This window comes from Sarcophilus harrisii, chromosome 1, assembly GCF_902635505.1.
Source record: "Sarcophilus harrisii chromosome 1, mSarHar1.11, whole genome shotgun sequence".
Lineage (NCBI taxonomy): Eukaryota > Metazoa > Chordata > Mammalia > Dasyuromorphia > Dasyuridae > Sarcophilus > Sarcophilus harrisii.
The window spans coordinates 84,341,654-84,367,219 of NC_045426.1; the positions used below are offsets into that span (position 1 = coordinate 84,341,654).

Here is a 25,566-nt window from a genome sequence, read left to right on the forward strand (position 1 = left end):
TGTGTAATCCTTGTGACATTCATAAGTATAGAAGTAAGTACATCAAGAGTCATCTGTTCTTTTTATTCTTTATTATTTGATTTGGAGATGATCAAATCTTGGTTTTTATGATCAGTGAGAGAAATCTTACAGGAATGGTATTTTCCTTATACTTGGAATATCTCTGAAGTCTGTCTTATGAGAAAAGTTAGCACTTACTAAATGTTCATAGACTTAATGTGGAAATCCAAACCACCTAGACTAAAAGAGAAGCTAGTGGTACAGTTTGAGACACCTGTCACCAGTCTAACATTGAGGCAGAATTACAGTAGTGATGAAAGCTTTCAGGGCTGTATGTTTGCTGGAGCTTTCTATTTCTTCCAAAAGCAAAAAAGCTAATTACTTGTAGAATTATCTTAGTGACAGTTTAAGTCTTCAGAAGTGGGAAGGCTCCTATAAAGAGGAATTTTTTTCTGCATGGGAGTCTCATTAATGAAAAAGTAGTTGCTAATGTAGAAAAGATGGAACATAGAGAAGGGACCCATTCCCTGGTGTTTCTGATAGAGGAAAGGAAATCCAGGCATAGATTTTGGGAACGGATTTCAAAGGGTTCAGAGAAAAAAAATAGAATTTTATAGATTAAAATACTGCAAAATAAGGCAACCAGAAGATGCTTAAAAATAAATTCTAAAGACATAGAGGAAAATTATTTCAATGATAAGAAAAAATGAATTTGTCTGAAGAAACCAGCGTGGAGGCCAAAAAAACTCAGCAATAGACTTAAATTTTTTAAAAGTAGAGAGAAGGAAGAAAACAAGGAGAATATAAAAACATGGCACAGCCCTATTAAAACAGGATCTAGAATTCTAAATCTCAAAATTAATTGAGCCTGGCCATGGAAGTAAAGGACAAGAAAAAAGCCCAACAATTCTCCCTCTTCCCCCTTCATATTTGGAGAAAAAAGAAAGATCAAAGAGAGGATAGTACCATTGCTTGTTGAAAATGGAATGATAATATAATGGAATAATAATGATAATGGAGCAATCAGAATCGCACTGTTTTTATTTCACTTCTTTTTCTGAGCCAAGAACAATGACTGATACTGGTAATAACAACACAAATGGTTGATAGTATATAACTCAAAATAAAAAAGGAGATAGTTAAGAAAACCTCCAGCTGCTCTTAATGAATTCAAAGTCTTATGTTCCAGATTAAGTCCATCCCTAGATGTAATAAAAGAACTTGTGGTAGGAATGATTGCTGAGCCCATTATCAGTGACATTTGAAAGAGTGTGAAAAATGGGAAAGCTAAAATGGAAAAGACCGGAGAAGCGAAAATGTTCTGATTTTCATAAAAGGAAAAAAAATAGATTCTGCATATTATGATGGTAGGTCTGAAGTTAAGATCAGACCTTTTTTTTGTGTGTGTGTGAAAATTTATTATGAATTACTAAAGAGGTAGTTGGTGAACATCTGAAAAGAGAAGCGGTGAGTACAGAAAATCAGTGTGGTTTCATTAAGAATAGGTTGTGCGAGTCTAATAACCCCATTTTTGTTTGTGATAGAATTACTATACTAATAGATGAGGAGAATGTTCTGGAAATAGTTTGCTTGGATTTTAATAAAGCTTTTGACACAGTATTTCATACTGTTCTTGGGATGAAGCTGCTGAGATGTGGACTCAGAACTGATTGATGCCTGAACCAAGAATAGCTATTTAATGGTGTTCTGTTAACAGGGCAGATATCAGTGACTTAGAGAAAGAAATACCATACTTGTCAGAATTGCAGATAACATCGATTCCTTCCAGGAGGCTGATGTGGTATTAAAATGTCATAAAAAAACTTACTAACAGTTAGGGTGTCCAAAAGTGGAATAGGCTGCCTGGTGGATTCTCCTTCTGGAATTTGGGTATTTTTGTTTTGTTTTGTTTTGAAGACAATCGGAGTTGACTTGAGTAAAGTAACACAGCTAGTAACTGAATCTGCATTTGAACTCGGGTCCTCCTGACTCCAAGACTGGTGCCACCTAGCTTGCCCCCCTTTTTAAGATCTTTAAACAGAAATTAGACAATCATTTTTGGTTATTTATTTATTAGGGGATCTTTAAGTATATAGATTGGATTTAAGTGACTACTGAAGTTCCAACTTAGATTTGGTGAAAAATAGTTATTAAGTGTCAGGTGCTATAGTTTTAAAAAGCCGCTTGGTGAAGCAGTAGTGTAGCTAGTACTACTCTCCCACTTTTTTGTGTATGTGGTGGTTGCAGCTAAAAACAGTTGAAGACAAGAGTCTGGACTTTGAAGGATGTGGCAGATTTCCAATTTGGCCTAGTAAGCTCCTTAAAATGTGGCCAGAAAGCCCTCTTTGTAGTGGCTAGAAACTGGAAACTGAGTGGATGCCCATCAGTTGGAGAATGGCTGAATAAATTGTGGTATATGAATATTATGGAATATTATTGTTCTGTAAGAAATGACCAACAGGATAATTTCAGAAAGGCCTGGAGAGACTTACACGAATTGATGCTGAGTGAAACGAGCAGGACCAGGAGATCATTATATACTTCAACAACAATACTATATGATGACCAGTTCTGATGGACCTGGCCATCCTCAGCAAGGAGATCAACCAAATCATTTCCAGTGGAGCAGTAGTGAACTGAACCAGCTACGCCCAGAAAAAGAACTCTGGGAGATGACTAAAAACCATTACATTGAATTTCCAATCCCTATATTCATGCCCACCTGCATTTTTTATTTCCTTCACAAGCTAATTGTACAATATTTCAGAGTCTGATTCTTTTTGTACAGCAAAATAACAGTTTGGTCATGTATACTTGTTGTGTATCTAATTTATATGTTAATATATTTAACATCTACTGGTCATCCTGCCATCTGGGCAAGGGGGTGGGGGGTAAGAGGTGAAAAATTGGAACAAGAGATTTGGCAATTGTTAATGCTGTAAAGTTACCCATGCATATAACCTGTAAATAAAAAGCTATTAAATTAAAAAAAAAAATGTGGCCAGAAGTTGTTTGTGCATCTTAGTTTGCAAAGTCTGTAGAGATTAGTAAGAATATGGGAAAGGAGATTAAGTGATCACAGTGAATTTATCTCAGAGGAGTTTGCCAAAAAGCAAGTGCTGATCTGTTATAATTCTATGGCATACTGAGGCTATGAGTGCAAATTGCATTCTGGTGTGAGTTCCTTTTAAGGTCTTCAGGTTTGGTATTAAGTAGGCTATAGTGGGGCCATTTCTAGGAAAGAGAATTAATTGTTCTTACCCATGACAGAGTGAATGTCCAGTTTGACTGTGGTAGATGTCCTTTTCTTGCCAAATCTTATTCTAAATTTGCTTCATTCAGAGCAAGATGCTTCAGAGATTACAAATGAACTGTTGGCAAATTCTTGTGGTAAAGATGAAACTATTAGCATGATCTCAGATTTTGAGCTTACTCTTTTGGGAAATCACAGTGCATCCAGTAAGTATTTGATGCAGTATTTGTACCCAGCACTACTGTGTCACCTAGCTGTCTTTTTAATCCCAATTGTCATCTCATTTTACAAGTGACAAATAGAAGCAAAGTCCAAGTTGTAATCCATGTCAGCCACTTTGAAAACCAAGCACCCTTAATAACATTCCATTTCTTTATTGTGGTCTCTCTAGGACCTGCTTTTACCTTTAGAAATGACCCACCAATATGAATTCCCATGTTTTAAATCATCTTAGAATAGAGGGGAAAGCTTTTCCTCTGGTAGTTTCCAGCTCTGTTGATTCAGGTCTCTTATCCAAGGATCTTTTTGTTGCTGTCTTTTATCACGATACTCACAGAAGGGCATGTTCTAGCATTGTTAGGAACCAAATACTCTTCTCTGCTCTGACTTTTGGTCTGTGTACCAGGAGGTGAGGAATTTATTTCTAAGGGGCTTGCAAGAGCAAACCTGTAAAACAAGATGGAGGAGGAAAGTTAAAAAACTTAAAAATGAATTGGCATTTTAATAATTCATGTAAAGACTTGTAGATGACAAACTCCAACAAAGCCAGACAAATGTGAATTCTAAAATTATCTCTTGATTTCCTCCCCTTCTCTCTTTGCCTCTTTGATTTTACTTCTTCTTAGGGCTTTTTCCTAATGTATAGGTAGTTGGAACATTTTCAGTAAGAGTGACCTTTAGATGGAACACAAACTCCTCAGACTAATCTTGAAAAGCCTAAAAAAAAAAAAAAAAAAGTTCCTTTTTACTTTCTAAGCTGTATTTAATTTTTTAAAAAATATTTAATTTTATTTTAAATTGCATGTCAAAACAATTTTTAACATTTGGTTTTTTAAAAATTAGGAGTTCCAAATTCTCTCGCTTCCTCTGTTCCTTGCCCTCTGTTGAGAAAGCAAGCAATATGATAAAGGTTTTACAGTCATGAAAAACATGTTTCCATATTAGTCATATTATAAAAGAAAACAGACCAGAAAAACCCAAGAAAGTTTAAAAAGTGCTTCAATCTGTACTTGGGCTCCATCAGTCTCTCATTGAAGGTAGATAGCATTTTTCATCTTAAATCCTTCAGAATTGTTTTGGATTATTGTGTTGCTGAGATTAACTAGGTCTTTCATGTTTCATCATCCTTACTATGTTTCTATTATTATGGATAAAGTTTTCCTGGTTCTGTTCACTTCACTTTGCATCAGTCCATGTATATCTTTCCAGGTTTTTCTGAGGGCTTGTCACTTAAAGCACAATAGTATTTCAGTCACAATCACAACTTCTTCAGCCATTTCTCAATTGATGGGTGGACATCCTCTCAACTTCCAATGCTTTGCCATTACAAAAAGGGCTGCTATAAGTCCTTTTCGCCCCACTCCTTTTCTAAAAAAAACAAAAACAAAAAAAAATCTCTTCAGGCTACAGACCTAGTAGTGGTGTTGCCTCCACCTCCAACATTTATCCATTTTCCTTTCCTGTCATATTAGCCAATCTGATAGGTATGGGGTGTTACCTCTGAGCTGTTTTAATTGGCATTTTTCTGATCAATAGTGAATTAGAACATTTTTTTCATATGACTACTGATAGCTTTGATTTCTTGATTTGAAGACTGCCTGTTCATATTTTTGACCATGTTTCAATTGACTTATTCTTAAAATATTAACAAATTCTTGTAAATGCTTACTCAATTAATTCTTTGTATGTTAGAGAAATGAGGCCTTCATCAGAGAAACTTACTGTGAAAAATTTCCTCCAGTTTTCTGTTTTTTTTTCTAATTTTGGCTATATTGGCTTTTCTAAATTTAATATAATCAGTTATTATCCATTTTACTCATAATATTTATTTGAGCATAAATCTTACCTCATCTCCATAGATCTCGCTAGTAAACTATTCCATGTTCCCCTAATATACTTATGATATCACCCTATATATGTAAATAATTTTTCCAGTTTTGACCTTATCGTGATATCCATTGTGAAATGTTGGTCTATACCTAGTTTCTGCCAAACTGCTTTCCAGTTTTCTTCAGAGTTTTTGTCCTCTATTTTCCCTGTTTGTGCTGATGCTGCTTCTACTTCTCTTTCTCCTCCTTCTCTCTCATCTTCCTGCAGAAGTCCATCATAGTTGATCATCATATAATTTTGTTGTTACTGTATATAATGATCTTTTGGTTCTGTTCACTTCCCTTAGCATCAGTTCGTGTAAGTTTTTTGCTGATATGTTTTCCAGGTTTTTTCCAATATTTCACTTTTTTTTCCTTTTTTTTTTTTTTTTCATTCTTTGGACTTTGTTTCATGATTATTTGATATTTTGTTTTATTGTTTCTTGATGTCTCATTTAGTTATTGGTTTCCATTTGCCCAGTTCTAATTTTTAGGAGATTATTTTCTTCATTGAGCTTAGTATCTTCATTTCCATTTGGCCTGTTCTACTTTTTAAGGAATCTTTTTCTTCATTTTTTTCCCAGTTGGCCAATTCTGAATTTTTGTGCATCTTTTACCATTTGCTCTATTATAGTTTTTAAGGAGTGGTTTTTTTCAGTATTTTTTGTCCTCTTTTAACAAACTTTTGGCTCTTTTTTCATGATTTCCTTGCATCACTTTCATTTCTCTTCAAAATTTTTCCTCTGCCTCTCTCATTTGATGTTTAAAATCATTTTTGAGCTCTTTCAGGAATTCTTTTTTGAGCCTAATTCATATTTTTCTTTGAGGTTTTATATGTAGCTGTTTTGGTATTGCTGTTGTCTTATGGGTTTGTGTTTTAATCTTCCTTGTCATAGTAACTTTCTATAGTCATGTTCTTTTTTGTTTTGTTTGTTCATTTTTCCTTCCCATTTATTGATTTTTAATTTTTATGTTCAAGTTGGGCTCGACTCCCAGGAGGAGGGGCTATTATGTTTCTGTGTGTGATTTAGTAATTTCTGAACATATCTTTTTTAGCACCCTCCCGTCTCCCTCTCCTCCTCCTCCTGCCCTCCCCCTGCAGAGTATTATGGAAGGAAAAGGCCCTAAGAAATAAAGGCTCCTTGTCAGGGTGGCATCTGGGCTGAGATTTGAATAAAGCCAGGGATCTGAGAGAAGGGGGGCGGGCAGTGTAGCGGGGGGCTGGGGTATGTGCAAAGGCCCAGATCTGGGAGATGGGATGATTGATACATCCAGCAAATGTAGTGAGAGCATGGGTTGTAGGAGGGGTGAGTGTGATACTTATTGCAGCCATTCCTGAAATGGGCCGTGCCAGCCACGTGCTTGGATTCCTTCTTCACAGAGAGAATTTTTAAAAGCATATCATATCAAGAAGAATCTGGGGATTTCATGAAACTACATTTGGGAGCTCTTTGACATAGTGGCAATTTTTTTTTTTTTAATTGTTGTGTGGCACTTAAGGTCTAGAATGCAGTTCTTTGTCTGATTCACTCTTCTTTCCCAAAATTCTTAATAGAATGGGCAGCTCCTGAAAAGTGGCTCAGTAGAGGGCATTTGTGATGTGGGATTTCCTCCCTTTAGTTTCAGTTTTGTCAGGGATCCTAGGAAAATTCCTTCCTAAAGAATGGTAGTATATATGATATTGTTGAGTTCAAGTAAAAAAGAAGAAATTACATTCAACTTTAAACTTATCCTTGTGTTCCTTAATTTTGTTGTAGGTCAGTCTTGGGACTAGATATTCTCTATTCCTAATTTGCCTGAAAACATTAACTTTTGCCCCATTTCAATAGTTAGATACTCAAAAAACTGTTGAATTAAATTGACTCTTTTATCTATTTTTACCCCCAATTTCAAAAAGTCAATTTGTAGCAAACTAACTTTCTTCTTGACCCCACCCTATCCCCATTGGTGCACTGTAGAACATTTTTAGGCATGTATTAAATGGAATGAGTATAAAAAAATTGCATCAAAAGAGCTTTTTAGAAACTGTTCCAAAGTTGTCCATGTGCTTTTGGTCCGGAGATTTCATTGCTAGATTGATATCCCAGTCAGTGAGAAAATGAAGAGCATCATGTGCACCAACATTTATATATAGCAACACTTTTGTAATAGCAAAGATTGAGAAATAGTAGCTATCTGTCAAGTAGGGAGTGGCTAAACAAGTGATAAATAGTGAAATATTACTGTGGTGTAAGGAAATGAACATAATGAATAGAGAGGCATGGGAAGATTTGTTTGAGCAGATGCAAAGTGAAGTAACCAGAACCACGAAAATACCATATATGATAACTTGAACAATGTAAATGGAAAGAACAATAACAAAACATTTGAACAAAATCCTGTTAAATTGTTGTGATCCAAAGGAACTCAACTATTGAAGAAAACATCTGGAAAAACTGGAAGCAGTCGGGTAGAAGCTTCAAATGGATACATGAGTTAAAGATAAAGAATCCATTGAGATACCATTACTGGGTTGATATCCCCAAAAGATTAGAGAGTAAAAGGACCTATGTGTATAAAAATATTTATAGCAGTGCTCTTTATTATAGCAAAGAACTTGAAGTAAAAGATGCCCAGAGACAACAATTTTGAAAACCTCAAGAACTCTGTTTGATGAATGACCAGCTACAATTCCGAAGACTGAATGATGAAGCTTGCTAACTAACTCCTAACAGGTTCATAGACTCAGTGGACTTCCAGAATCAGACAAACATTTTTGGACAAAAGCAAATGTGGGAATTTGTTTTGCTTAACTGTGTTTTTTCTCATTTTGGATAAGACAAAAGAAAGCTAGTTATTCCCCCAAAAAAGAAAGGAAAGAAAACCAAGGGTCATTGAAACATGTTTCTGAAATGCACAGAAGAGAAACCAGAAAGGAGTTATAGACAAGCAGGATAGCTTTTAAAAGTTACATGGTGAATTTACTATTTGTTTATAATTGTGTGTGTGTGTGTGTGTTGCCTTTTTTTTTTTTCTTTTTTTTTTTTTTTTTTTTTTGAACTTTTCCCTTTCTTTTCCCTTTATTCGCTAGGGAGAAAAAGTGGGAAATGTAGGTGATAAAAAAAATAGCTATGAATAAAATTTTATTAACAAAGAAACAAAAATTTCTTGTAGTAGCTCCTAGCAAAGGATTTATTTAGCCATGAGGTATAACATTTCAAAGGGAAAAACTGTTGGTGATGAAATGACTTATTTTAAGGTATTCTAGTCCCTGTTCTTCTGCTGGTTTATAGAGATTCTTGCATAAACTACTAAATGACTCTTAGATGCAGATTCTTTTTGCTTTTATTGGACTATGTTCTTTTGGCTAATTTGGGAGGATAGTTCTATTGATGTACTACTTACTTGGCCAGTAGTCTTATACTGTTGGGGAAACTTATTTTTATTAAATTCTTTTTGTGATAGCTTTTTCATGTTTGTCTCTCATGCCTCCTATGTATGTTTGATGACAAAGGAAAAAGATATCTTGGCTGCTCTGCATATGTGCCAATGCCCAAGTTATTTTTCTGCTGAATTTCTTCTACTTATGAAACAAATTAAAATACAGAATGGTCTTCAGGGTTCTGTGTCCAATTCATTTAAAGAATCTGACTTGAGTGAAAAGGATTCTCCTCACATAGTATGATATATAAAGGAAGTCATTTCATATGTGGTTCATTTCCCCAGGTGTGTTACCTCTTTGCTTCACTCAGCTTTGTGTATATATATCTTTTACTTACTGGTTTCCTCCATTAAAAAAAAAAAAAAACAGGTATATTAGATCACTCATGACTCCTCGTGGCCAGCTGTAAAAATTATGAATTCTCCTTTAAGGAGGAATACAGTTAAGTTGATCGAGTAAAAAATACTGTGTTAAATCACTAATTAAATTTTTATTGAATGACATCAAATGAATTTTACTCTTTTCTCTCTTCATCTTTTTAGTCTAACAAGATAATTTGAACTACATTACTACAAAAGGACTGGGGGTGGGTTATAAATTTTCATTGATTAGGGTTTGACATTCTAGTTCCAATTTACCAGAAAACAATGAATCACCCATAGTTGCATAACATGATTAAATTAGAAGGCAGCTAGGTAGTACAGTGGACTGAGTACTGCATTTGGTGCCAGGAAGATCCAGTGTCTGAAAGAGACAATAGCTGTAGGATGGTGGATAAGTCACTTAAATTCTCTCAGACTTAGTTTTCTTTTTTGTAAAATGAAAATAATAATAGCACCTCCTATTAGCTAAATTGTTGTAAGGATCAAATGAGATAGTATGTGTAATGTGCTTTTTAAATCTTAAAGAAGTAACATAAGTATCAACTTTAAAAAATTAAACCTAACTATCCCAATATTCTAACCTCTTAAATGTTAGTATTGAGGTCATTTAATTCAACCTTCATAGACCTTGCAGGAAGCTATTACAATTTCTGACAAGTAATTATATAGCCTCTAGTGTTGGAGAATTCAATATCTAAAAAAGTCCGTAAATCTTGTTTGAAAAACTCTTGTTTTACTTGTGATTTTTTTTTTTTAATTAAACTGCTGCTTGGATTTCTAGCTGCTAGTCCTTGTTTTACCCTCTAGCACCATGTAGGATAAATCCTGTTCCCTTTTCCAGGTCATAACTAAGACTTCTGTTTTCTAGACCATAGCCACCCTTATGAACTCTTTTTAGATTCTCTTTATTATGATGAATATCTCCCAAGGATCCTATTGCTTCTGTTGTAGCCTCTATTGTTGGTTAAACTAAAGCCCAAATGTCAGTTAAGCTTTTTTAGTTCTTCAATTTTCTGAGACGTTAAACAGGTGGAACTGTGAAAGGGGTCTAATTTATTTCAGTTTAGAATTGTTCTAGAAATGTGACTAAATGATCCATACCACTTGACTCAGTAATCTCAAGGAAGTCAAAGTCAGAAACAGACGTCCAATCAATATATACTGAAATAACCTTAGCAGTATTATTTGTAGTAGAAAAGAATTTTGAGAAAGGATGCCCATTGATGGGAAATGACTGAAGAAGAAGAAGAAAAATCCTGATGGTGTGTGAATGGTGGAATACTGTTGTATATATAGAAAGAACAGAAACATGGAAAGATTTGTATGAACTGATACAGAATGAAATAAATAAGACCAAGGAACACTATTACAGAGTTGCTAAAACATTGTAAATTAAAGATCACTCTAAGGCACTATAACTCCTGAGTCTGAAAACTATAATTCTAAAAAGCCAGTGAAGTTAAAAGCACCTTCTTTGGCACTTCTCTGCTTGCCTTGCAGCAAGAGGAGGACCCTGAAACAAAATACATGTTCAGTCCTGTATGGAGTAGGGGGGAAGGAGGGGAGAAGAGAAGGAGAGAGAGGGAGGAGGAGAGGGTTCACTGAGGGGGAGAAGCAAAAATGATGTGAAAACAAAATATTTATGAAATTAAAAAGATAAAGCAATGAAGATCCTAGGGAGAACAACTAATGAAACAAATATTCTTCCTCATGGGCTTAGTCAATAAACTACCAATACTAATAATTAACAATTATTTTATATTATTATTTCCAATAATAATAAAACAGTTAATGTTTATATAGCATCTACTCTACTATGTGAAGAGCTTAACAAATAGCTCATTTGATCCTTATTACCTTGCAAGCTCAGTAGGTGCTCACAAAGTTATTTCTATTTTACAGTTGAGAAAACTGAGTCAGAGAAGCTAAGTGAAACTGGATTTGAACTTGGGTTGTCCTAAGTTCAGGTCCAGTACTCTTTTGACCAAATGGGAATTTTAAAAAATTTGTTTTTCTTTGCCACAAGGCAAAGTTGATGTGGTATGGGCTGTTAATCAGGTAGAAGATATCTGTATTTTTTAAAGTAAACTAAATTAACAGAAAAGATCAAAAACACCCAGTGCCTTGACACAGAAGATGCTTAGTAATTTTGAATTCAGCCTATTAAAATTCTTTGCTGCCCCATTCAGGTTTGGAGGCTTCAAGCCATATGAACATGAGCTCTGGCAGTTTATATTAGTGCTAAGAAGATGGCAAGGTTAATTACATTGAATTCCCAATCCCTATATTTATGCACACCTGCATTTTTGATTTCCTTCACAAGCTAATTATACAATAATTCAGAGTCTGATTCTTTTTGTACAGCAAAATAATGTTTTGGTCATGTATACTTATTGTGTATCTAAGTTATATTTTAATATATTTAACATCTACTGGTCATCCTGCCATTTAGGGGAGGGGGTCGGGGGGGGGGGGTAAGAGGTGAAAAATTGGAACAAGAGGTTTGGCAATTATTAATGCTGTAAAGTTACCCATGTATATATCCTGTAAATAAAAGGCTATTAAAAAAAAAAAAAAGAAGAAGATGGCAAGGTTAGCCCTGACAATAGATGGAAAACAGGATCCTTGTTTTCCAAGGATCCGTATGCCTAAATAAAAGGCATATCACCTTTAAAGCTAGCCATTTAGTGAGGAATGTTTGGTTCATGAAACAAAAGTACAAAGAAGCTTTCAGTCCCAGGCCATTCTTTTGCCTCAAGTGATTGGCAGAGGATGCCTTAAGAATCACCCATTTTCCAACTGTCTATAAAATTACTGATATTCTAAATCTGAGGGCCTTTTCTAATGCATTGTTCAGTTGTTTTCAGTCCTTTCCAACTCTTTGTGACCCCATTTGGGGTTTTCTTGGCAGAAATAGAAAAATAGTTTGCCATTTCCTTCTCCAAATCATTTTACAGATGAGGAAACTGAAGCAAATAGGGTTATGTGACTTGCTCAGGGTCATACAGCTAGTTCGTATCTGAGGCCAGAAATGATCTTCCTGACTCCAGCATTCTATCCACTGTGCTACTAGCTGCTCCAGTAAGTTGTCATAAAGCTAGAGGAACTAAATTACATATCAATCTTGATGATTTGCTATAAATACTAAATTAAAAGAGAGGACATTATAAATAAGGGGATGGATGATTCACAGGTATTCTGGAAGAGGCAAAGAAAAGTCTTGTTGGGATGGATTTTATCCTGTACCCAAAAACTTCAAGAAACATTTCTTAGTATATTTGGTTATTAGATATTGTAGTATTAACAATACATTTTTGCAGAGACTAGCATGGAAAAATTGTTTATATGCTAATATTGGTTGTTGAAGAAAAAAAAAAGCTAAAAAGTTTTTTTGAAGTACTTAATTAGACCCTCCAAATTAAGTTGGCATATACTCTGATACTTGGTTTTTTGTTTCTGGTTTGTTGTTATCTTTTGAATGGAAAGGAAGGAAAAGCTGAGAATAGGATGAAATAAATAAAAAGGAACTATTACATAGTTAAATAAGAACTATGTAATCAACTTGTATTGGCCCTGAAGCTTTGTTGACTGTATATTATGATTCAATAATTGGTAGTCACTGTACATTGTGAGGCAACTAACATTGCAGAAAACAAAATAGATTGTACTTTAATAGATAGGAAAAGTCATATTATTGATGTAGGAGTTGTATGTATACAGTCAAACCATAATTTGGCTAAGCAAGGGTTAGAGCTAATTCTTTCTTCTTGGGAAGAAGATGGTATATATTAATTATATATAGTCATACTCTGAAATTCTGTCCCCTTTGAGTGGGATCTCCCAGACTCCAGAAAATCTATGAGAGAGCTTTTCTAAGTCTGGGTTTTTCTAAGGTAAATCACCCCATTGATGCAGATCTTTTTCAGGAAATTCCACATTTCAGAAGCCTTCAAAAAGTGATTTCCATTTATTTATTTATTTTTAAATATCTTTTTATTGACAAAACCCATGCCTGGGTAATTTTTTACAACATTATCCCTTGCACTTAACTTCTGTTCCGATTTTTCCCCTCCCTCCCTCCACCCTCTCCCCCGGCTGGCAAGCAGTCCTATACATGTTAAATAGGTTACAGTAGATCTTGGATACAGTATATGTGTGCAGAACCGAACAGTTCTCTTGTTCCTCAGGGAGAATTGGATTTAGAAGGTATAAATAACTTGGGAAGAAGAAGAAAAATGCAAGCAGTTTACATTCATTTCCTAGTGTTCTTTCTTTGGGTGTAGCTGCTTCTGTCCATCCTTGATCAATTGAAACTAAGTTAGATCTTGACTTTGTTAAAGAAATCCACTTCCATCAGAATACATCCTCATACAGATCGTTGTTGAGGTATATAATGATTTCCTGGTTCTGCTCATTTCGCTCAGCATCAGTTCATGTAAGTCTCGCCAATCCTCTCTGTATTTGTCCTGCTGATCATTTCTTACAGAACAATAATATTCCATAACATTTATATACCACAATTTACTCAACCATTCTCCAATTGATGGGCATCCATTCATTTTCCAACTTCTGGCCACTACAAACAAGGCTGCCACAAACATTTTGGCACATACAGGTCCCTTTCCCTTCTTTAGTATCTCTTTGGGGTATAAGCCCAGTAGTAGCACTGCTGGATCAGAGTATGCACAGTTTGATAACTTTTTGGGCATAGTTCCAAATTGCTCTCCAGAATGGCTGGATGTGTTCACAATTCCACCAACAATGTATCAGTGTCCCTGTCTTCCCACATCCCCTCCAACATTCTGCATTATCTTTCCCTGTCATTCTGGCCATTCTGACAGGTGTATAGTGGTATCTCAGAGTTGTCTTAATTTGCATTTCTCTGATCAATAGTGATTTGGAACACTCTTTCATATGAGTAGTAATAGTTTTAATTTCATCATCTGAAAATTGTCTGTTCATATCCTTTGACCATTTATCAATTGGAGAATGGCTTGATTTCTTATAAATTAGAGTCAATTCTCTATATATTTTGTACCTCTTTTTTTTTTTTTTTTTTAATTTAATAGCCTTTTATTTACAGGTTATATGCATGGATAACTTTACAGCGTTAACAATTGCCAAACCTCTTGTTCCAATTTTTCACCTCTTACTCCCCACCCCCTCCCCTAGATGGCAGGATGACCAGTAGATGTTAAATACATTAAAATATAAATTAGATACACAATAAGTATACATGACCAAAATATTATTTTGCTGTATAAAAAGAATCAGACTCTGAAATATTGTACAATTAGCTTGTGAAGGAAATCAAAAATGCAGGTGGGCATAAATATAGGGATTAGAATTCAATGTAATGGTTTTAGTTATCTCCCAAAGTTCTTTCTCTGGGCATAGTTGGTTCAGTTCATTACTGCTCCATTGGAAATGATTTGGTTGATCTGTTGCTGAGGATGGCCAGGTCCATCAGAACTGGTCATCATATAGTATTGTTGAAGTATATAATGATCTCCTGGTCCTGCTCATTTCACTCAGCATCAGTTCGTGTAAGTCTCTCCAGGCCTTTCTGAAATCATCCTGTTGGTCATTTCTTACAGAACAGTAATATTCCATAATATTCATATACCACAGTTTATTCAGCCATTCTCCAAATGATGGCATCCATTCATTTTCCAGCTTCTGGCCACTACAAACAAGGCTGCCACAAACATTTTGGCACATACAGGTCCCTTTCCCTTCTTTATAATCTCTTTGGGATATAAGCCCAGTAGTAAACACTGCTGGATCAAAGGGTATGCACAGTTTGATAACTTTTTGAGCATAGTTCCAAACTACTCTCAAAATGGTTGGATTGATTCACAACTCCACCAACAATGCATCAATGTCCAGTTTTCCCACATCCCTCAACAATCATCATTATTTTTCCTGTCATCTTAGCCAATCTGACAGGTGTGTAGTAAGTATCTTAGAGTTGTCTTAATTTGCATTTCTCTGATTAATAATGACTTGGAGCATCTTTTCATATGACTAGAAATAGTTTCAATTTCTTCATCTAGAAATTGTCTATTCATATCCTTTGACCATTTTTCAATTGGAGAATGGCTTGATTTTTTATAAATTAGAGTCAATTCTCTATATATTTTGGAAATGAGTCCTTTATCAGAACCTTTGACTGTAAAAATGTTTTCCCAGTTTGTTTCCCTTCTAATCTTGCCTGCATTAGTTTTGTTTGTACAAAAACTTTTCAATTTGATATAATCAAAATTTTCTATTTTGTAGTCAATAGTGATCTCTAGTTCTTCTTTGGTCATAAATTCCTTCCTCTTCCACAGGTCTGAGAGGTAAACTATCCTATACTCTTCCAATTTATTTATGATCTCATTCTTTATGCCTAGATCATGAACCCATTTGACCTTATCTTGGTGTACGGTGTTAAGTGTGGGTCAATGCCTAGTTTCTGCCATACTAATTTCCAATTTTCCCAGCAATTTTTGTCAAATAATAAATTCTTGTCCCCAAAACTGGGGTTTTTGGGTTTGTCAAACACTAGATAATTAAAGTTATTGGCTGTTTTGTCCTTTGAACCTAACCTATTCCATTGATCAACTAGTGATTTCCATTTAATTGGAAATCTAGGCCTGGGGACTTTGGCTTTCTTTTCAACCTGAAACCTGAGCCTCAGATTTTCTATAAAGGATATTCTAAACTCATTTTCTTTGCAGAATGTCCAAAGTAGCATACCTTGCCTCTTTGGCATAGCTGTTAGGACTCCTGCCCACTGAGAAGACATTTACTTCTGTGCCAGCCTCCATTTCCCTAATAGGACTTTGCCACTGAAGAAGTCAGTTTTTCTAGCAAAGCTGACTTCTCATCCAATAATAAACTTCCATTTTTGCCACTTAAAACTCTTCGGGTTTGTGAATTCTTTCAATCAAAAGGGGATTTCCACAACTCTCTGACTGCTACTAGAACCTCATCGAAGTGTTTTGCCCCTTTCCTGGGGGGAGGGGGAGGAAGAAAGAGTATGTAGGAGCAGATAGACTTTCAACAAATAATATTCAACAGTGGGCTGAAAGATGCAAAGAATGTAAAGTCGTTCTGAGCTTGTTTTTAATTTTAATTTTTTTAAGAACAAAATGCTACTATATAGGTTCTTTTTCAGATATGAAACAACAGAAATAATACTGTCAGTATTATTGTGACTGTCACTGTCAGTGAACTTCTGATTAAAAAATATTAGCTCTAATAATAAAATGTAGAACAGGATGTATTATTATCAAAAGTGCTTGCTATTATGATGGAAGAAATCTAGTATAAAGTTAAAGTTGCAAAGGAAAAGCCAGAAAAAGCTCCTGTGTGTGTATGACATTGTGCCAATTTCACCAAGCCCCAGAACACTTCAGAGCCTCTTGAAAGAGACTTATAATCATCAAAAGAGTTTGACCTTTCCGTTCACAAAGGAGAAACCTAGTGTATGAATGGCCATTGCTGACATTACAACATATGTTTTAGTGGGCAACTATAAAGTTTTGCTGTTACTCTGAATACCTCAAAAGATAGTATAGATTAAAAGGTTAGGAAAAAGAGAGCAGATTGTAGTGTCTGAGAAATTGAAAGCTCTTTTAACAACTCCAAACTTAATATAACAGCAAAGACCCATTTAAAAATATCTGAGTGGTCTTTTTGTGTAGCAGCAAAAATGTGAAATACAATAACCTCTGAAAAAAATTTTAAAGAATAGCACTGGAAGGTTATGTTCAGGCTATAAATTTGGAATTTGAAAGAATTGAGTAAAAGATGTCCCTGAGGAATTGTATGATAAAGAGAAGATAAATGATATAGGGAACCCTGAAACTGTCCTGACTTCGGGGTAAATGCTGGAGAAACTCTCCTACGAGAGGCCGGCCTGCCTCAAGGAATCAAGTTTAAAGTGGTTTCATTCTGTTATTTTGGTGGGACTAGTTGAGTCCAAGACTACTCCTACTTAGCTCAAACTTAAGTAGTCTCATTTAGCTGGAAATCTAGATTTCTGTCCATTCCTGTTGAGCTGGATTGACTCAGGAACACTCCCAGTAAATGGTCCCATTCTACTGGAAATCTAGGCCTTGGGGGCAGTAACCTCATTCAATTGAAACATCAGTCTCAAATCTCTTTTAAAAGAGCAACTTTGGGGTTCATTTCTTTCCAGAGACCCAAAGCAGGAACATGCCAGGCCAAGAGACCTCTCCTTGGCACAGCTGCCTGCAAGGACCCCCTGCCTGCTGAGAAGATACTCTTTTGTCAGTGTTAACCCCTCTTTATCTTTCTGCCAGGATTTCTCCGCTAGACCTTTACTTCTCCGTCGGGACCTTGCCACTGAGGAAGTCAGCCTCCTCGTAAAAACTGACTTCTCAGTGCCAATAAACCTAACTTGTTGGGTTTGTAAATTCTTTTAAGAAGGATCTGCGCCAATCAGAAAGGATTCCCACAACTCTCTGCTCTGTGCCAAATCTCATTATAAGGACTGCTCAGTTGATAAGGATAAAGGATGACATGTCAACAGTCAGTTACACTATTGCTAAGTCAAGAGAAATGTAGGAAGACCCCCAACATGTAGGCAGATCCCCCGGGATGGAATGTGACAGCAGGACATTGGCAAAAGTCTCAATGGAGGGAGGAGTGGGCTGGGCAAATTGTGATCTGTATCACTGAAGGCAATTTCCAACAGATCCATATTCTCAAGTACGTCAGACTTATTGTTTTCCCTCTAAGAATTTGCAGCCTCTAGTGTGACAGCATCGCATACTTTTTCATATAGTCTTCATATCCTTTATCTATCTAATTAGTTGAACAGCTCAGTATAATCCCCTCTTTTCTCTTTCCTTTTATACTTCTTACTCTGGTACTGTCAGATCTCTTTCCTTTAAATGAACTGTACCCTTCCATTGCTATATTCCTTTCATGAGTACTACCCAATTAAACTTTCCCAGTGTTTGAGAACCTATAACTCATGTTTGCTTTTTACTAAATGAAAGCCTAAAATCCACCTTTATTACTATTGATGATGCACCTTATAACAACTCTTGCTTGTAGCAGGTAAGAAAATTGAAACCTACAGAAATTAAATTAACTGAGATTCTGAAATACAGCTATTATTAACTTAAAGAAAACATCTTTATTTGTTAATTCATTTTGGATCATCATATATCTCTGATAGTCTGGAGTTTGGGTCATTTAATAGAGAAGGGTATATGTCTAGAGGAAACAAAATCTCTTTTGTGGACTCCCAACTCCCTTCTTTGGGGGTAGGGCCAGGGCTATAATTCAAAACTTTATAGCCAAGTTGCTGTAATTGGAGAGGTATTTCAATTGAGGAAATTGGGAAAAAGCGTATAGATATTAAAAATGTTATGAATTGATTACATATAAGATTCCATTTGTAACTCCTTTCCTCAAAAAAAACTGGGGCACTTGCAAATATGTTTCTCTTCATCTCCTTAAAGTGAAGGTGTGTGTTAGCTTTTTCTATATGGAACAATTGTAGAAGAGAAAAGTTGGAGTAGAATTTGCTCTCTCACAATAAGCTTAGCGACTGACAAGAGCAAGAATGATAATATCCTAATTTTGTTTACCATGACCCTATCTGTAAAGCTTCTTGGGTATTCTGAGAATTATATCATCTCTCTATAATTTTTCATTTCCATTGTCTCCTTTCTTTGTTTCAGTGACAATAAGTTTATCTGCTACCTTCCTAATTCATAGCTTTGTGAACTATTTGAATTTCCTTGAGATAACTTTTAATTGAAAGGTCATACTGGGGGGAAAGGGGGCTTTTTTATCTACCAAGGAACTCCCAAAACTTTGTTTCCCTTTTTTTTTTTTCCTACCATGAAGGTAGCCAGTGAAGAAAAGCTATCAGACTGGTTTATATCTGATTGTAAAGAGCCACCAATTAGTAGCTATATAGCTTTAGGTGAAGCAGATCTAGGAGGAAATCTGAAATCTGAGTTTGTCTTGGAAATAGGGAATCAATTTTCCATTCCAACACACTGCTGATCTTTGATAAGAGGTTTAGAAAGCTAGTGATTTCTAAATATGACTTGCAGGCTTATTTTTTTAGTTCAGCTGAACTTTTCTTCCTCTGAGTTACAATCGAGATGACTTTGAATAGGTACAGGAGTCATACATGATAGAACAAAAGTTGTTCTGTGTTAAGCTGTCCTTTCTTTATGTCTTAAGCTTGAAGTCTAAGATTAATAGATGTAGGAGGAGGTGTATCTTTTTTTTAAGGGCCTTAAAATTGGGCTTATAATGGTAGAAGATGTCTAGGAGTACTTATAAGGGATATGAGGAACAGGAAAGAATATAATTAAGACAAATTTCAGGGAGATTTGATATAGATATCTACTTTTCCTTGTTTCTAATTTCATTTAAAAAATTGTTTTTTATTGTTTCCCTTCCCATTCCTCTCTCCCCTTCACCCCCCCCCTTTTTTTTTTTTAAACAGGAAGGATTAATGTAAACAGACTCTAAACATTGACTTTCAACTAGCCAGGGTCTTCCATCATACTCTTCTCTTGTGGCCCATGTGCTACTCCCTTTGCCCTCTTTGTGTGACTGGCCCCCAACGCAATGTGTGTTTGTCAAACCATGGAAGTGGGGAAGTATGGCAAGAATGCAAGTCGATCTGGAAACCGGGGAGTCCTCCTGGAGCCCTTCATCCATCAGGTGGGCGGCCACAGCAGCATGATGCGCTATGATGACCACACCGTCTGCAAGCCCCTCATTTCCCGGGAGCAACGTTTCTATGAATCCCTTCCCCCAGAAATGAAGGAGTTCACCCCTGAATACAAAGGTAAGCTCCAGCTGATCACTGTGATCCATTATACCAAATTGTCCGTTGGCAGGCAAGAGCTTTCTGCTTTGGTGGATTTCCATAATGATCTTTAGATGATTTTTCTAGTCACTTTCATTAGTTAATAATGGGTTGTAATTGTATTTCCTTGTTCTCAAAGCAACAGTTGTGGTTTTCATTCCAGAATAATTCAATTACTTTTTCCTAATTGTACTAAATAAGCTTTTTGTGGGGGAAAAAATGTCCATTTGTGGTGTTGATTTTAGTAGGCCATTCAGAAGTTCTCAGGCTTTTTTCTCTCCAAACAAATTTCAATTGGCCTGTAAACAGGATACATTTAGAATTCATCTAGCTTCACCTCCTCATTTTACAGATGAGAACGTGAAACCCAGCCAGGTTTCCTGATTTGTCTAAGGCCCCACAGGCAGGGAGCCTTCTGTGCCCTGCCTAGATTCTAGGACTCTGTGTCCCTGTGCTGTGCAGCATTGGAGACCCTGAGGGCGGTCAGTGTGCAGTAGCTCCACCAGGGTCTTGTGTTGGTGGGCTTGTACAGAAGTGGTGGTAGCTGTCTTGGGGCGGGCGGAGAGGTGTTTAAAGAGCATTTTCTATAGAGCTTTTTTTGGTCTTAGGAGATAGCAGATGAGGGTGGGAAGATGCTGTCCAGCACCTGTCTATACTAAAGAAACAGAGATAAATAGAAGGGCTTTTGAGGAATATTGGGACCTGGAAGAATTGACATTTAAAAGACAGTAGCAAGGAAATAAATAACATTTATTTAAATAAAATAAATAGCAACATTAGCGATTGCCTCCTTTGCTTTTTAGGAGAAGGCTATTAGGAGGAACTTTCTAAAGGAAAGGCTTAATTAGGAGGAAGAGCATCTCAAAGTTTTTAAAAGGGAATGAGGATTAATGCTGCAGGAAAAGGGAAAGAATATTTCCCAGTCACCATTGGTAAGCTCTTTGCTCCTCTGTTCAGTGAAGCTGACTCTTTGATCTCTGTCTGAGAAAACTGGAACTAAATGTCATAGGGCCTGATTGGAAGCCCCAGTAGTTTACCTTTTCTAAGACTTAATCTTCATATCTCTAAAATGAGAGGGTTGGACTTGGTGACTTTGGAGCTTTATATCTAGGATCCTGTGATTTTTGTACCATTTACTTTTTATGGGATAAGCCTCATTTGATTTGAGTGAAGGGGAAGTGAAATTACAGGTTTCCTTCGCAAGATATCAGAAGTTGGGTGTTTCTCTTACTAGTGGGATTTGCTTTTTCTCTTCAGTGAGGAAAGAGGGAGTTGGGACAGAATTTAAGATGCTAAAGTTTCTTCTCAGGAAGTGCTATGGAGCCCCTAACCATCTTTTCTCCTCCCAGCTCTGATGACTGTGCATTGGACCTTTTCTGGTTGTCTGCGCTGAAAAGGAGACAAGTCTCCCTTGGCTTTAGGGAGGTCAGAATGTAACCAGTTTCTCTGAGCTGATGATGCCATTGACCTTCTCTACTGCTTTGACAGTGTTTAAAACAAGCAGTAGGAATTGTGACAGGAAGCTCTTATCAAGTGTCTGGTACTCTGCTCTGGTTGTCAGCAGCTTGGTAAGGCAGCAGAGCTTTCCCTTGGTTCTGCCTGACCCATAAACTTGATGTGGTGCACACGCTGCCAGAGCTGAAAAGTGTTTGCAGAGCACTTAGCACCCCCCTCACACAGGAGAAGCCCATGGCTTCCATAGGCAGAGGAGCTGTGAGCCCAGTGTAACTTGCAGGGTTTCCCACTTGTACATCCCACTGTCCTAACTTGGGATCTCAGACCAGATGGCGGTTGGGGCAGTAGAAAGAACACAGAACTGGGGCTCAGAGAGCTGCTGCTGCCTTTTTGACTATGTACCCACTCTCCTGGGTCTCAACTTCCTTGTCTGTAGGCTGAAGGGGGCCCTTCCATCTTTAAGTTGACAACCCTGTGATGCAGTTTTGAGATATCCCATGGTGGGGCCCCTCAAAATTAGCTGAAGTGTTTCACAAAAGCTCTTGTGTTCTGGGAAGTTGGGCAGTTGTCATATCATAGACTTGAAAGACAGGCAGGATCTAGAAGATGATCACAGTCCCAGTCTCTTCCTAGTTAAGAGTTTTAGGACCTGACCTGTTCCCTATATTTACCTTCAGTTCTTCCCATTTCACAACAGAAGTTAAACTTAATCACAGAGATTTTTAAATGACATTTAATGTCTTCTGTTAAAATAAAACAAACTTTGGGGTTATTAGTGGCAGAGGTTTGAGAGGTGATGTAACTAAACCTGCCTGTTGTGTTATCAATCTTGCTAAAACCTACTTGCCCAGAACAGTGTGGCTTAGGCCAAATGTTAGTGAATGGGCCTTTCCCTTCCTCTCTACCTGGGATAAAGGTGAAAGAGAAGAAAGTTCTTGAATTTGGAGTTTTCAAACCAGCAATGGAGCATTGCATAGAGTTTCCCCACCTGCTTGTTTTGACAGACAAATGTGTCTATATATATATATATATATATATATATATATATACACACACACACACACACATACATGCAAACTCTTTGCCCACCAGATTTCTGGTTCTTTATACATGATATATAAATTGTAGATTTGTCTTCTTCATGTACCAGGACCTCTCCTAGCATTTGATTGGTTGGAGATCTTGAAGGTAATTGTTACAGTTGGAGCTGGGAAATTTGCCAAAGAACATGGCAGATGAGGACACTGGAAGGTTATTGCCACAGGCTGTTTCTAATAGATTCTCCAGATTCCAAATGGCTCTTCCTATCTAGCTGTAGAAAAGAGTTGAGAAGACATTTTCTGAGCAATATAGAACTGATCAACCAATGGAGAAAAAAATCTCAAATTTTTGAAATTGCCTAAAACCAAGCAATCAATGCTGCATCTTTGTCTTGAGCTGAAATTGGTTTTTAGGGGATAAGAAATTGTTATATTTTGCTACTTAGTATAAAATCAACAACCAAAGACCATCTCTTTCTCCTCTTGATTAAAAGAAGGCTTGCAGAATTAATCTCGACACCAAGACTCTCCTTGTAAAATGATCGAATTAGATGACTTTTAAGGACAGCCCCAAATCTAGAGGCTGGAACCTTCCTCCTTGTAATGCAAAAAAGAATTTTAGACCCAGAAGAAGCTTTAAAAAGGAACCTTGCCAACCTCCAAGGGTCAGTTAAGTGTCTGGGATTCATTACTTTTCATTCTTCTTTTTGAACTGGTGTTTGTAGTCTTAGCCCCTTTGGTAAAGATCCAGGAGACACTGTGTGCACAGCTTGCTAATAGAATGACTGTGTTAGGCTAGTAGTTGCAGGAGGAGCATTAACATAGAAAAACCTAAAAGAATTAGAAAGATGGACTAAAACTGTCAAGTATTTTAGCCTGGTAGAAGATGCTAAGAATCTTAGCATTCTAAGGAAGGATGGAGGAATCTCCTGAATGAAGAGCTGACTGAGATACTTGCTAAAATCTGTGAAAACTGTTCATTTGAGAAATATCTGCCTCTGAAATATTCCTTGCTAACACTGGCAGAGATGAAAAGTGGAATTAATCATGAAAAAACAAGGTGAGAAAAAAGAAAGTCAAAAAGGGTAAAAAGTGTTCATTGTGCTCAAACCAAATTTGTGGGAGCATTTGGAGGATTTCTCCTGGCCTTCCTTCAGGCCTGCCTCCCTGTGTATGTCGTTGGGTTTCTGCATCTGCAGGAGGCTCAGAAACACCAGAGTTAGTTTCCTTCATTCTCTTGTAGCCTCCAGAAAATAACATGTCTCCATCTTTTAGAAGGTGTTCTCTTCCTGGGGACTGCATTAAATGGTGGCTGATTGTTCCTTTCCTCCTGGCAGGTGTCGTGTCTGTCTGTTTCGAGGGGGACAGCGATGGCTACATTAACCTGGTGGCCTATCCTTATGTGGAAAGTGAGGCCCTGGACCAGGACGACCCCCCCGAGCGAGAGCAGCCCCGACGCAAGCATTCTCGCCGGAGCCTACACCGCTCGGGCAGTGGCAGTGAACACAAGGATGAACGGGCAGGGCTGGTCCCGGAGAGCTCAGATAGGTAACGGGATGCCAGGAGCGTAGTCCCCAGGAACGTGGCTGGCAGCTGTGGCGTTGCCTGGGACAAACAAGTAGGAGGAAGAGCCACTGTTTGGGCTTCTTTTAAAAGGAGGGGCAGAAAAAAAAAACTTAAAAGGCCCAGTCTTTGGAATGGGCCCCTTACAAAACCCTGTATGCCTTCTGAGGGAAGGGGGGAGTAAAGAACAAGGCCCAGCAGACAGCCTCAACTCTCATTGCATTCAGAGTCATCCCTAAGTTGGGAGTGGAGGTAGCGAGTGGGGCAACCCCTTGAAATGCCCCTCAGGGACAGGTTAGGGCTGAGTGCTTCTGTGCCCCGGCCTGCCTGTGACCGTGGTGTGCTTTCTTTCCCCAGCTTGCAGGAGTTGAAGAGCCCCAAGATGGAGCTGCACATCCACTCAGAAGTTCCCTTCCAGATGCTTGATGGGAACAGCGGCCTGAGCTCAGAAAAAATCAGCTACAACCCCTGGAGCCTTCGCTGCCACAAGCAGCAGCTGAGCCGCATGCGCTCAGAGTCCAAGGAGAGGAAGCTCTACAGTATCCTTCAGAGTGGGCGGGGGAGAGGGAGGGCTGGGGGGGCATCCATGTTCTTGCCATCAGCTCCTTGTTTTTCTCTCTCCCACCAGTGTTTTTAAACTGTGGGTTTTCTCTCTTGTGTTAATTTCTCCCTCCCTTTTCCTGTCATCTCTGACATAGTCTTTCTGCCCAGAATTTTAAAACCTAACTTTTAGTGCTTTTGAAAAATAGAATTAAAAAATCCTGAGTGCTTTGAGAGGCCAGCTGTTCAAGGGCTGACTCCCCTTGTGTCACTGGCACATCACTTTGGTTGTCACTGACTCCAAGTTCATACTCTATTCTCATGGAATAAAATGAGATCTAAAAGCTTAGGTGACATGGACAAGCAGTTATTCTAATTACATGGTGTTTGGAGTAATACATATATGAAGTCATTTTAGTCTTAGAAAATGTGCCAGTAGGGGCAGCTAGGTGGCACAGTGGGTAGGGCACCAGCACTGAAGTCAGGAGGAGCTGAATCCTCAGACACTTCACACTTCCTGGCTGTGTGACCCTGGGCAAGTCACTTAATCCCAATTGCCTCAGCAAAAAAAAAAGAAAAGAAAAGAAAAAGGAAATATGCCAGTAGATCCTCATAGGTATGAACATAATAGGTTCAGTCTTACAGAATACCAGATGCCACTGCAAAATACTAGGTAGCAGGATTAAACAAAAATTTCCTACCCTGTGCATTGTTGGCCAGGGTTCAGCATCATAAGGCAGATTTTGAATTCCAGGGCTCCAGTGTCATTGTGTGATGGGACAGGTCCTTTTTCCTCACTAAGCTCTAATTCCTCATGTATAACAGGAGATGATAGACTTAAATATGCTCTGTGTGTGTGTGTGTGTGTGTGTGTGTGTGTGTGTACGTGTATGTACACATGTAGCCAGGTCTTTATCCCTGAGGATATTGGTTACCACTAGGATATTGCTACATTGCTACAGGTGATGA

General features: G+C 37.4%; 1 protein-coding gene across 1 annotated transcript in view; it reads left to right on the forward strand.

Moving 5' to 3' along the window:
- The window catches only part of IP6K1 (inositol hexakisphosphate kinase 1), a 64,041-nt gene that overhangs the window by 32,490 nt on the left and 5,985 nt on the right, over window positions 1–25,566 (forward strand). Inside the window, exons 3-5 of the mRNA XM_031959116.1 lie at window positions 19,631–19,978; window positions 23,832–24,042; window positions 24,415–24,596. Coding sequence (XP_031814976.1) covers window positions 19,756–19,978; window positions 23,832–24,042; window positions 24,415–24,596 — 616 coding nt within the window. The 5' untranslated portion in view covers window positions 19,631–19,755. The remainder of the gene's footprint in view (window positions 1–19,630; window positions 19,979–23,831; window positions 24,043–24,414; window positions 24,597–25,566) is intronic.